Genomic DNA, 12,812 nt, shown 5'->3' on the forward strand with positions numbered 1-12,812 from the left:
GATAATATTTGATTTGATTAATATTTTTAATAAAACATTATAAAAATAAAACATTTGACAACTTCTTTCACCATATTTCAGCCTCTTAATTTCATTTTTATAATCTCTAGACAGTTACACACATGCATTTGTTACACTATGCTTATACGCTTTGTTTTTTTTTTAATCTATTTTTGACTAGTCCAGTAGATTTGCACACTAGAGTGACCGGTTTAATCCGAACACTTTGGTCTTATAGAGCACGGTCGACCACTTCCTCCTTTCCCTTCAGTCAGCAATTGAAATGAAACACAAATGGTAAAACTCGAGCCATTTAATCGAGGGCACTATTAGATTATGTACGGTACAAACTTTGCGCGAAGCCTGAAGTTGTTCCAGTTGCTGACGCTAGGAGCTGTCCGCGGTACTGAAACAGCTCGACTCAGTCTGAGAGGTGCTGACAGAAACTGAACATTCTCTGGCTCTCCTCCGTTCACAATTACAAATCTGATCAGAGCTCCCCGTCTCGCGCAGCGACCTCGTTCCTCGCGGCGCGGAACGTTTGCGTCCTGCTCCTCTTTAATTATTCGGAAAGTGTTATAATACAAGGACATATTCTGTGATAGGAGTCCACTGCCGCGAGCATGAACTCGACAAGAAATTACAAACCAAACATGGTCATTCTGATTCTGGCCGTATTTGCTGGCGTGTGGATGGCACGAGGGCAAGGTAAGAATTTATATTTGTAATTCTAAACATTTGATACTTGTTCTGGTGTCCACGCGATTAGCGGAAGAGGGTACGCGCAGCTCCACAGACCCCGACGGGTAGACCCATTTCTCACTGTATTGTACATTTGTTGGCGGAGAAAAAACTCCAGCAGATTTGTGCCGAGGAGGTTTATTTAAGCCGTTCCTCTAATACTTTGGTTGCACGCGAGCAGAAATGTGTTCTCTCATCACGCCTTTCACAACAGATGCACTCGTAAGTCACAAAGTCATCGGCGTAATTGTGATAAAGCACGCACAGAATGGACAGCACCGCGCCTGACAGTATATTTTCTATTTGCTCCGCGCTCTTTCGTGTTTATTTATAGCATTGTATTATTTTTATATTCGAGCCAGAGATCTATGTTTCAGTCTCTCGTTTTCATTTCCCATTTTTCTTGTGTAATGGCTGTAAGTTCTCATTCAGTTTTATGTGATGTAAAGTTAGTACACAAGCCAGATCTTTGGTTATAGATTTATCTGATCAGTATACTAAAAGTGATCGTGTATAACAAGCGAAAAAGTTTGAGGTTCAACAGGTTTTTAATTTGGGGATCACAGTGTGGTGAGACTAAAGCGACATTATTTATTTACTGATTTAGAAGTGAGATATACTTTCAGTGATCTGCACCTTCACAAGTCATTGTAAGGAAACTTATTTAAATCTCTTAGACTATTTAATTTTTTTGTCACAGAAAGAAAGCAATATAATCACAAAAGTGTTTAACTAAAGCACAATGTTTGGAATATTAGAATTATGTAGATGTTAGGTATTTTCTAATATAAACTGTAGGCCTGTTTCATCCAGATTTTCTTTACACCACACTGTTGACAGAATAAGTGAGTGACATCTTCTGATGTACAGTTTTCATGTTTCATATCTAATATTTGCCACTTAACACAGGGGACTATAACATTCTTGTCAGTAATATTTGATGTTGATACTTTACATTAGTTTCTCGGGATTTGCATGGGTTTGGGGGATTGTATCAGTAAAGAGCTTTACAAAGTTCATGTTCATCTTTAAAACATTGATAAAAAATCATACAATACATGTAAAATATAACACTGAATGCTATCCATGCATTTTGCCCCCTGAAACCTGCTACAGTCATTTTCCAGGCACAGAGTAGTCCATGTTACACTTCATTTTCACTCTAGAAAGCTGTTGTACACCACTACCTCAGAGCTCTGTGTTGTTTTTAGCTTTTGTCTGACAATTCCCCTCACTCTTTTTTTTTTTTGTCTTACTGTAAAAGCTCGGCGAGCAATACAAGGGATAATCCTGTGTTATTTGTCAAGAGCTGCTCCATGCAGTATACTTCTGAGAGATGCGCAGCACTCAATTTTCTGCATAAATGTTCTATTCGGTTTCATTTTCCTTAAAAGTAAGAATGAGCTGGAATTTGATTGCATGTCGGGCAAATTATATTTTTTAATCTATACATAATTTCCGTCTTGTCATTCTTCCAATTCAAGAATACCTTTGCACTTTTACTCACCTGTCACTCGCTTTTGCGGAGACACTTGCGAAGCAATCATCTCACAAGCCCCTCATCATTCAGGAAGAATCTTTCATTTGCAAATGTGATGTTTCATAGTTTTAGGTGGCAGAATTTAAATTGCACTTCATATTTGAGACAGACCGTTTCTAGCCTGAGTCTGTTGTCTCAGACTCATCTTTTCTGTCTGTACTAATTACATTTCGCACTGTATTGATTACATATTGGTGATTGGAACATTGACCTTTTAGCTTTGAGAGGTGTATGAGTCAGTGTGTTCCGATCAGTCACCTTCAGGACGGGAAATGAGCTAAATGGCTCTTACCTTGAAAAGCACTCTGACTAATGCACAGCTCCATCATTCCACATTGAGCACAGACAGCAGGCTAAAAGCAGGGCCCACCACTCACAAATGGATGATGGGCTATACAAGAAACACAGGAAGGTCAGTGGGTCAATTTGCTTGGGTCTGCACTGTCCTGCTGTGATAGACGCAGATGTAAATACACATTTAGTGCATGCACACCAGGAAACGCACAAAGGAAAAGACGAATGTTAATGTTTAAAAAATATGTGACTCATGTTACAGATGTTTTGAACAAGGCAACAGTGCATTAGCAAGTATGAATGTTTTTAAATGAGGTTCACTGGCATACAGGACAGCCCCACAGCTCCCTCATGGCATTGTGAGCAAATGATATATGGTTAAATTTGTAATCTGCAGCAGTGTCTACTACATACAGTAGCTGCATATAAGCATGTATTTATATATGGTTCCTAAGTGTACATGAAATCAGTGAATGTTGATTTGCATGAACAAACCGACAGAAATCAAGTATGCTGATTGTCATGACAGAGCAGCTGGTGTAAAGATGTTGTAGGAACCTTTACCAGCTGCTTCCCTGTAATGCAACGTTAAGATTTTAATGGAGCTCCATTCTAGAATCTTTGCTGTGGAATCACTTCTCTCATTTACAGCAGATTTACACTTTGACAGAAGTCTATTAATCAAAATATTTGAACACGGCAATGAAAATGCATAATAAAGATAAAAGAAATAGGGATGCGTGATGTATCTGTACCATAGTTTTGAGTAAAATATGCTGGTTAAAATTACTTAGTCTTTGCAATTTTTGTTCTACAAAAAAAAAAAAAAAAGCCTCTGACCTTTTGAAGTTGCAAAACAGTTGCTATATAAGGACTACAATGGTTTCCTAATTGTAAAGCTTTCATCCCTGTGCAGCTGTATTTCATATTCATATTGCTTGCTATTAATGATTGCTATTAGATATTTGTTTTAAATATATGTAATACTAAAAGTTTTATAACAATGCTAAATGTAACCTTTAGCAAATCTCAAAAATGATTTTTTTATTGTTGTAAATACTGTGCATTATAATGTGGTGATGCCTAAATTCACTTTTCAGATTTATTAATTTTTTTATTTATTCATTTTTTTCCTAAATTAAGATCATTCACTTTACATTTTTATTTAGACAAAATATGATAGAATTGTATTATCAGTCATTTCTTGGTTAATGACCATAACATAAAAATCAACAAGAACTGTATTAGGGAATTGGTGCAAAAAATACTATTAAGGCTAAATTGCCTAAAATAACATTAATGTCTGACTATTCTAATTATTGCAAAAAAATATTGCTAAAAGCTATGCATTCATGACATCAGTTTGGAAACCAAAAAGCTTATTTACTATTGGTTTCCTCTGACGTGTCTTTTGAGTATTGCGATGAGAATGGCAGTTTACGGTTTTGAGAAAAATATGCTCGGAAATGTTCACGTTTTGTTGTATAAAATCAACTCATACCTCTTACATGAATTTTAAAGTTGCTAGCATGTTTCTATACACTGGAAAGAGTATATACTGAACATACCATAACGTAACAAACTGAATTAAACATAAAATTTTGAAAAGTTTTAAAGATTGAAGTAATATTTTCTTTTGTAAAACGTATACCTGTTTTATTTACAACTTCGAAAAATCTTTTTACAGTCTTCAAGTCCCACAACGGTTGTCTAATTCATCAAGCATGTAAACTCAAATCCTTGTAGTAGCTGTAGTCCATATTTAGCCATTTGCTAGCAAACGCAGCGGCATTAAAATACACATTTGAGGTATGACTGTAGTGCTGAATGGTCTCAGCAGTACGAGTAACATAGTACAGCCGTCTGAGCCGCTGTCTGTGCTCTGGCACTGTGTAAGATCAGACATCCCAGGTCTCCACTGAGAGAATAAGAGTGTCAGTGACGGGTCGAATTAAACACCCAGCCGAGATCAGCCCTCGAGGAGGGTGAGTGCCACAGCCTGACTCCATTACCTGAAGCACCAGGGGGAGGATTCGGCCACACTTCCTCCCAACGCAGCTCATCCTGCTCCAATAAGCCATTAGGCTCGCACCCTGTCTTTTAAGATCAAGCAATATCACTCAATCAGCAATTTATCAGTGCCCTTGTGTCGGCCCAGGCAGTGCTGGAGAAGAAGGATGGAAGGGGGAGTGATTGTCAGCTTGACCTCTTGACCCCCCCACACACATTCGCTCAGCTGCGGTTCAGCTGGAGCTATGAGGTTGAGCGTCTGCTCTCCTAGTCTTTATTACGACCCTGATAAATGAGTCGGCCGACAGGCTGGATGGCCTCCCACGGCCACACTGGCAGACCTGCCACTTCTGTAATGCTGACGAATGGTCAGCTGGGACGGCGCTCAGCAGACAGTACTGCTGGGAGAAATCTGGACACTGCCAGGGTGCCCCACCTCCTGCCGCTAGCACAACTGGCACATATGCACCACGGGCGTTTCCTCTTAGGAGGTAAGGGGAGGCATTGCCTCCTTGAAAATTGGATGAGAAAACATTCGTAGTACAGAAATAAAATAATTACAAAAATATAGCATAAAAACGTGTAAATCTCTCGTTTTATAGCATTTGTAACGTAAAAACAAAAACACTGTGGGTTTGGTGGGGGGAAATTGAAAATGAATAGGAAAACATCTCTCAAGAGCAGGCAGTGCCTCCTTTGTGCTATGACTGGCTTATTAGGCAGTTAATAAAACCTGTCTCTTGTTTTGTGCGTGTTGCTCTTCTGCACATCAGTCTGAATGAATAAATATAATGTGAAAGCTAATTAAAAGGAAAGTAAACAACTCACCCAAATAGATATCATGTAAAAAGAGTTGAAAACACAATTTGTAAGGGTTTTTTAGTGAGCAGTCAGCTTCTTAGTGGTTCATCTCCGTGTCTGTGACCATCATGACTCTTTTCACCTATACAAAAATAGGTTGGCTATTAAAACATCAGTTCACAAATAAAATAAAGATGAAATTCAAATTTTTTTTACTGTTTTTAATTATTATTTTGGAATACATGTATAATGCTTAATACTAACTTGATAAGATATATATATATATATATATATATATATATATATATATACTTTAAAAAAAATACAAAAAGAATTAAAATACATTAAAATAAAAAAATGGAAAGTGCAAGTAATGTTTATTTAACCTGGAAAATGTCAACATTAAAGGGATAGTTCACCCCAAAATGAACATTTTGCCATCATTTACTCACTCTTGTGTTGTTCCAAACCTGTATGAATTTCTTTCTTCTGTTAAAACTCAATGAAGATGATATTTTGAAAAATGTTGGTACCCAAACTGTTGCTGGTAGCCATTGACTTCCATAATATGGGAAAAAAAAATTCCTATGTAAGTCAAAGGCTGTTTGGTTACCAACATTCTTCAGAATATCTTCTTTTGTGTTCATCAACTTGAGGGTGAGTAAATGATGACAGAATTTGTATTATTGGGTCAGTTATCCCTTGAAGTGTAACTGGAACCTTAGTTTACATTGGATTAAAAAAACAGTGAGGACTTTGCCTCAGAACACCACAGATACACACACAGTTCTTTCTGTGTTGCGTGACCTGCTCTTACCATCATACAGTAACTAACCCACTTAAATAGCATTTGAAGTTCGTCTGAACATCTGTGCAGCCTGGATGATCAATGACTTTGTCAGGCTTCCAGAGGCCAGATGGTAAAGATGGAAAAGTAGGGAGTTCAGATGTAGAGATGGGATTGAAATAACGCGATTGCCTTACTGAACTCGTAATGTAATGGATCCGGTCTATATATGGAAGAGAAGGAGGCATAATGTAGCCCCGGAGTCTGACAGGCTTGAGTCTAATTATAAAACTCGTATTTTTGCAGTCTAGTCTTTATGTTTGCTCTTGACCTGAATATGCCATAGTCTATATCCTTTCCTAATGATTCCCGAGCTGTTTTGTAGCACAACATTGCACTCGCACACACATCGCACTCATGTGACTTGAAAATGTTGTTGCCCATTTTTGCTGTTTTCTCCATTAGCCCTGATAAAAATGGAAGACCTTGCCGTGGCGCTCTCATCCTTTAACCCACACTGTATATATGTTAGTCTTTATGGCCTGTTTTAATCACTGGCCATGGCAGGAGCGTGGGGTGTAATGGTGCTTTATGTGCTTGTCCTGCCCCTTCCATAATTCAGCCAGCCCTGCTTTTTACATCACATTCTACGACATTCTAGGAAGCGCATTATGGTTTACAATTAAATTCAGTCTTGTCCTTCTCCAGAAAATGAATGGGCGGAAATTGCCGATGAGAGCATGTTTTATAGATTAAACCTCTTATTAAATAAATCCAGAGTCTTATTTGTATCTGATTGAATTCACGGACGTCCTCCCCCAGCTTTCATCATACACGGACATGGTGATATGTCAAGGGTGGCGAGATTATGTTTATATAGATTAACCGCAGATGGTATGTATTATGAAACAGATGAGGACAGATGTAAAAAGATATAATCAGATAGATTAAATTTAAATAGAGTATCTAGTGTTATATTAGATATCATGTTAGGTACAATGTCAGATGTGTTTATGCAAAAAGGTCTGTAAAACAGGGCTCCAGACTGTGACTAAAATGCCCTTTCATCGAGATATTATCTTGCGCGTGAACTGGAATGTCCAGTTCATAAACAAATGACTCTTATGAACCAGTTCTTTTTAGTGAGTCAGTAAAAACATTTAAAGCTGCAGTCCGTAAGTTTTGCCTCCTTGTCACCATCTCTGTTTGAAAACCTGGAACTGCAGCTGGGTGCGGAATTATCTTCCTTGTGTGGGGTTGTGCTGTGGCACGGCTCCAGCGCGGATGAATCTAATGCTTTGAGGAGTATGTGTGTCAGTCTGTCAATCACCGCACCGGTGTGGATACTGTACTTAGGAATCACAGATTCTAGCCTATGTCTTGGAATATATGGCTCAAATAAGAATTTTCATCATATATTGCCATCTGAACAAGTACGTAACAAGTCTGCCATGTTTGTTCTGACCAAATGAGGAAAAAAGAATTACAATAAATAGCGCTACCAATGGTGATTTAATCTAAAGATTGGTTAGCTCATATCACATCTAACCGTGCAAATTATTATTATTGCTATACTTTATTCTCAAATGATTAATGTTAACAACATAAGCATTGTGTGACAATGAGTATAGAGTGTATTAGCGTGTAGATTTCAATTTCTGTACAGTCTAATCTCTAATTGTCATACCATTCGAATTTCATATTAAGAAATTAATTCTTTTAAAGCAAAAAACAAACTATGCTCCCTTCAAACTGGTTGTCTTTAAAATACAAATCTTGTGTAATTATTTTTTAATGAGTCAGACAAAAATTTTAATGTAACAGCCTTTTGTTAGCAGTTCGAATCAGATTAATTTACTGACTCGTTAGCAGTTGTTAACAACTGACTCTTTCACTGAACCTAGAGTCTTTTTTTTTTTTTTTGGTTATGTCTGAAATGAACCATTTCTGTGATGTATAATGTAGAATTTTGAGACTTATATTAATCTGTTTCCTGATTGCTTGTTAATATGATATTGTATAAGTAAAAATAAATAATACACCAGAGTTTTGTTGCATAAATTACTAATAGTGATGGTAATATTTTTTATATATCCCAGTAAAATATATGAGGTTATTAAGGTCCAATTGTTTTTTTTTTTCTAAAACAGGCAGTGAAAAAACATTTTTATTGAGTGATTCTGTAACATGGCTCCTAAATATTTACCTTAAGGAGCCAATGGCTCCATAGTCATTTTGTTTTCAGTCTAGACCCCTATAAAATATATATTGTGAACACGTACAGAGACTTCAGTTTGTGTAATATTTGGTATTTCCTCTATATTTGAAAAGTGACCTTTGAGTGTGTTTGGGCTTTAGACGTAAAATATGTCTTTACCGCCATTCCAAAACCCTGCTGAAGGGCCCCTAAATGTTTTGAGCCGCTGACAAACGACAAACTCCCTCTATCCCTCCCCCCATCACCCCCACCTCTGCCTGTCTCTTCTGCCGAGGAAAAGCAATTTGCTCTTGGTGATCCGATGCAATCAGTTGTGCTTCATGGCTTTCGAAAAAAGTCTGAAAAAAAGAGAAAATAAACAGAAGGGAAAAAAAAAAAAACTTGCGAGAGAGGGACATCACTATTAATTAAACCGCACGCTCCCGAGTTCTGATGATCATGTGCAGGAACTGCAAATATTCAACACCTGTTTTTTGATTACCAGTGATTAACCTATTGCAGTGTGCCTCAGACTCTCATCAAGAGGCATTCAGTGCATGAAGACCCTCCTTAAACCCTCCTTTTCGCAGCGCTTGCGTGAAAATGAGTGTTATTGTGCCTGTGCGTCTGCCCCTCCTTTAGGACAGAAGTTGTGAATCAGGCTTTGACAGTTTCCAGGTGCCGAGGCGATGGTAAAGCTTTATCACGTTCTCTCTTTTTTGCTTTCCCTCTGCCATAACAGTCTCTGAGGCACGCCTGACGCTTCCACAGCCTTATGAAGTGTGTATCCCAATCTCTTTATCCCCAGCGCCGCTTCTCTCAGGTTGTGTTCGTTCGCTTCAGAAGCCCTTTTGCGTTTTGCCATGTGTATATATGCTTTTTCCCCTTTCACGCCTGCTCCTCATCTCGCTCAAGAGCTTGTCTGATGCGTTAAACATCTGCGGCACTCAAAAGCACCTGCATGCCCGCTCAGCCTCTGTATTCTGACAAGCCTCCACTTCATTTGAACTCCACTTCCACTGTTTTTTATTTTTATTTAACTGTATATTATTAAACCGACAGCTCACGTCGTCATATGATTATGCCTCTCCAGCGGGGCAGGTTATGAATGGCCACCTCCCCATCTGCGGCAGTCTTGATAGCAGGCAGAACGCCATCTCTGTGTCAATACCGCTTTTCAGAGCCAGTCCCTGCTGTCCTTTCATTTAGATTTCTTCGCTTGTCCACCAAGATGCACAGCTGGGGTTCAACCATTGCCGCTGGTGAAGCCTGTAAGTGGGCTGTGGGACATTAGTGGTATGCTATTAATGTGTAACTCCACAATAAAGGCTTTCAACCCACTTGAGGGGGGGAAGAAAAGCTTGTGGATATTCATTACAAATCAATAAGCCAATCTCCCACGCCATCGGCTGGTGTCCACCGCTCTATTTTTCTGCCCATTTCTGCTTGGCTTATGCTTGTGATGTATTGCGCTCATAAATTTTGTGGTTCTTTACTGCTTGGTTTTATGTTAGCAGTATTGACGGATGGACTGATTCGGATCTGTGAGACACAGATTGACCCAAACCTTTGCTTCACCTCTCCTTGCCTCCTTGCCTCCCCTTGTGAAAAATAAGTACACTTTACTTATAAAAAATGTACTTATTATGGAAATAATATATTTTGAAAGAATATAATATGAAGGGATAGTTCACCCAAAAAGTTGTCCCAAACCTGTATGTGTGGAGGTCAATGGTTACCAGCAATTGTTTGGTTACCAACATTCTCCAAAATATCTTCTTTTGTATTAAACGGAAGAAAGAAAAAAATGTAATGTGTTTTGACACTTAATTGCATGTTATTTTCAATGAAACGAAAATGTACTGTAGTTTATATATTAAAGATAGCAGATTAATTAGGACGCCGCCAGTACTTTAGATATAATTTCATAATTCTATTGTCTTGAAAATATGGTTAAATTGTACAGTTGAATGTACTGACAAGAATTCAAGGTAAACTAAAATCTACTTTAATCTAATTTCTATTGAAAGTTTTTGTCATGTATTTAAATATATATATATATGTATTAGAAATTGCACATTTGTAATGATGCAGTTTCTATTTATTACATCTAATGTATTTAATAATACACTGCAGTGAAAATTATAATCAAGTATTTTAAATGTGCTTTAGTAGTCAACACATTAAAGTGTACTACTTTAAAGCCTGACAAAAGATTATTAAAACAATTTAAAATGTACTGTACATAAGTAAAACTTTGAATTTTACATTATTACAAAGTGTACTTCTATAAACGTGCAATTGTGTGTTAAGTTACTAAGTAGACTTAAATGGCCTTAAATTTCATTAATACTTAGTTAGATTTGAAGTCCACTACAAGTAGACATGCAATACAATTAAGAACACTTCTTTTTCACAAGGATCATCACTGTAATTATCTCAGAATGAGTTCATCCATCCAGCCAGTGTCTGAGTTGAAAAAATAAAGCAGAAACCAGGTGTAACATGCGTGCAGATGGCGTCAGTTGGCATGTCATCCTCTCTGCCGCACGTATATATCTCCCAGGCCCTGTCTCCGTATCGATCCATTAGTCAGAGGAGAGCAAACGGCGGATCAGCCGCTTCTCGTCCCTCATGGATTGGCAGACTTGTGTACGCCTGGTTAATTGGGCCTGGCGTCTCTGGCGCATGCAGAACCACGGGCTCTCCGCCACAATTAAGTCTCCGACAACCTTCCCGTCCCTTCCCTGCGTTTGAAGTGCCAGCTCCCATCTTGGAGCTACTTCATCTAGAGCTTTCCCCAGCAGGGTGCAGCAGTTAGGGAGACGGCAGGTAATCACCAGAGGAACATTTGGAGTGGAGCAGGAGTGCATCCTTGGTTTCTCCACATCAAAGCATTGAGCAGAACGTGTCTTACCTTACAGCATATTTATGTGGACACTGTTGTTGGCAATTGATTGTGATTGTGTGTAGATTTGCTAAATTAAATCATGACTTAGGACAGGGAATATCAAACTTTTCGATGCCAAGAATCTCCTTCCTGAAATATTGTATGTAGAGTATATAATTCAAACTAATGTGTTTATTTTTTAAAAGATGCCTCTCATACTTGCCACGGATGCATTTACTGTATCAAAAATACAGTATTTATAAATGTAAATAATAACAGTAATGTTTTAAAATATTATTAGAATTTTTATGTTTTTTATGCTTTAAAATGTAATTTATTTCTGTGATGGCAAAGCCAAATTTTCAGCAGTCATTAATCCAGTCTTCAGTGTTACGTGACCTTTCAGAAATTATTCTATTATGCTGATTTGCTGCTCAAGAAACATTTCTCATTATTTTTCAATGTTGAAAAAACTATAAAAATATTTCTGTAAAAAAGAAGAAAAGAGTAAATGATGGGAGATTTTTCATTTTGGATGAACTGTGACTTTAAATGTTAACTTTTGCATCCCTAAAAATCATTTTGTATGTTTTAAAAAAAAAATTATTTTTTTTTTTTTTTTGGGAGTTATTGCCAAAGCCAGTTTTTCTGTGAGTGGTAATAGCACCATGAAAATAGCACTGTTTTCTGAGGGCATCCATTGTCAGCCAAACTTGCGTAGAAAGGTGTGTTAGTGCTGAAAAGAATAACAAAAATGCAATTTAAATGCATAAAAGCATTACTTCAGTGCATTTTGTCCCTGGTTAGGCTGGATTGTGGGTGTTTTGTAAATAAAACCCAAGTTTTTTGTTGTGAATTATCACACATAAAACTGTTTAGTAAATCCTCCCCAATATACATCTGTAAATACATAAGTTGCCACTCAGTGGGATTTCAAACTGTTGGATCATCTATGCGGCACAAATGATATGTCATTAGTTGCGTCTTTCTTCAGAGAGGAAGAGGGAAAGGGAGGGATTTGATCTAAGCTAGCATGGGTGACGGCAGACCTCAAAGTAATTTCCCTCCCATCACATTTAGCATTTACCATAAAGTCCCTCATTCCCCATAAAGGACTGATTGATGGCTTGCCAGGGATTGTGCCTAGCATGCACCCCCAGTGCTTAAGGATATTCAAATCGCTTTGTGCCCTTGCTCTCGCAGGCCTCGCACTAGCAGGATGATTTAAAGGTGGTAACAAGATGTGCTCCGGGGCGCAAAATATTGAACACCATCAACGATGCAGCGACTGAACAAAATGCCTGTCAGTTAAAACAAGTTATTAGATCACAGGCGAAACTGCTCTTCTCTTGCATATAAATCCTGCCCTCTGCTCCCAAATCTATCACGCAGATGAAGCAAATCCCCCGATGCACTACTTTTCTCTGCATTAATGTGTATTTACTTGTGAGATAGAAAACATATTGCCTGCTAGCACAATGCAGAAATGATTCATCCCTTTAAACTCTTTTAAAACCCACCCGACAGGACATAATACCTTGCAGGGTCTATT

At 37.9% G+C, this 12,812-nt stretch overlaps 1 protein-coding gene across 3 annotated transcripts in view; it reads left to right on the forward strand.

The window, feature by feature from the left end:
* Positions 1 to 436: 436 nt before the first annotated feature.
* The window catches only part of sez6b (seizure related 6 homolog b), a 182,803-nt gene continuing 170,427 nt past the window's right edge, over positions 437 to 12,812 (forward strand). For 2 of the 3 annotated variants that reach the window (XM_058745539.1, XM_058745540.1), the window contains exon 1: positions 437 to 708. In XM_058745539.1, the coding sequence (XP_058601522.1) occupies positions 624 to 708 (85 nt within the window). In that variant the 5' untranslated portion in view covers positions 437 to 623. Of the gene's footprint in view, positions 709 to 927; positions 964 to 12,812 lie in introns of those variants that run through there. The other variant, XM_058745541.1, reaches the window with a different exon arrangement.

This window comes from Onychostoma macrolepis, chromosome 15, assembly GCF_012432095.1.
Source record: "Onychostoma macrolepis isolate SWU-2019 chromosome 15, ASM1243209v1, whole genome shotgun sequence".
NCBI classification, from domain to species: Eukaryota; Metazoa; Chordata; class Actinopteri; order Cypriniformes; family Cyprinidae; genus Onychostoma; species Onychostoma macrolepis.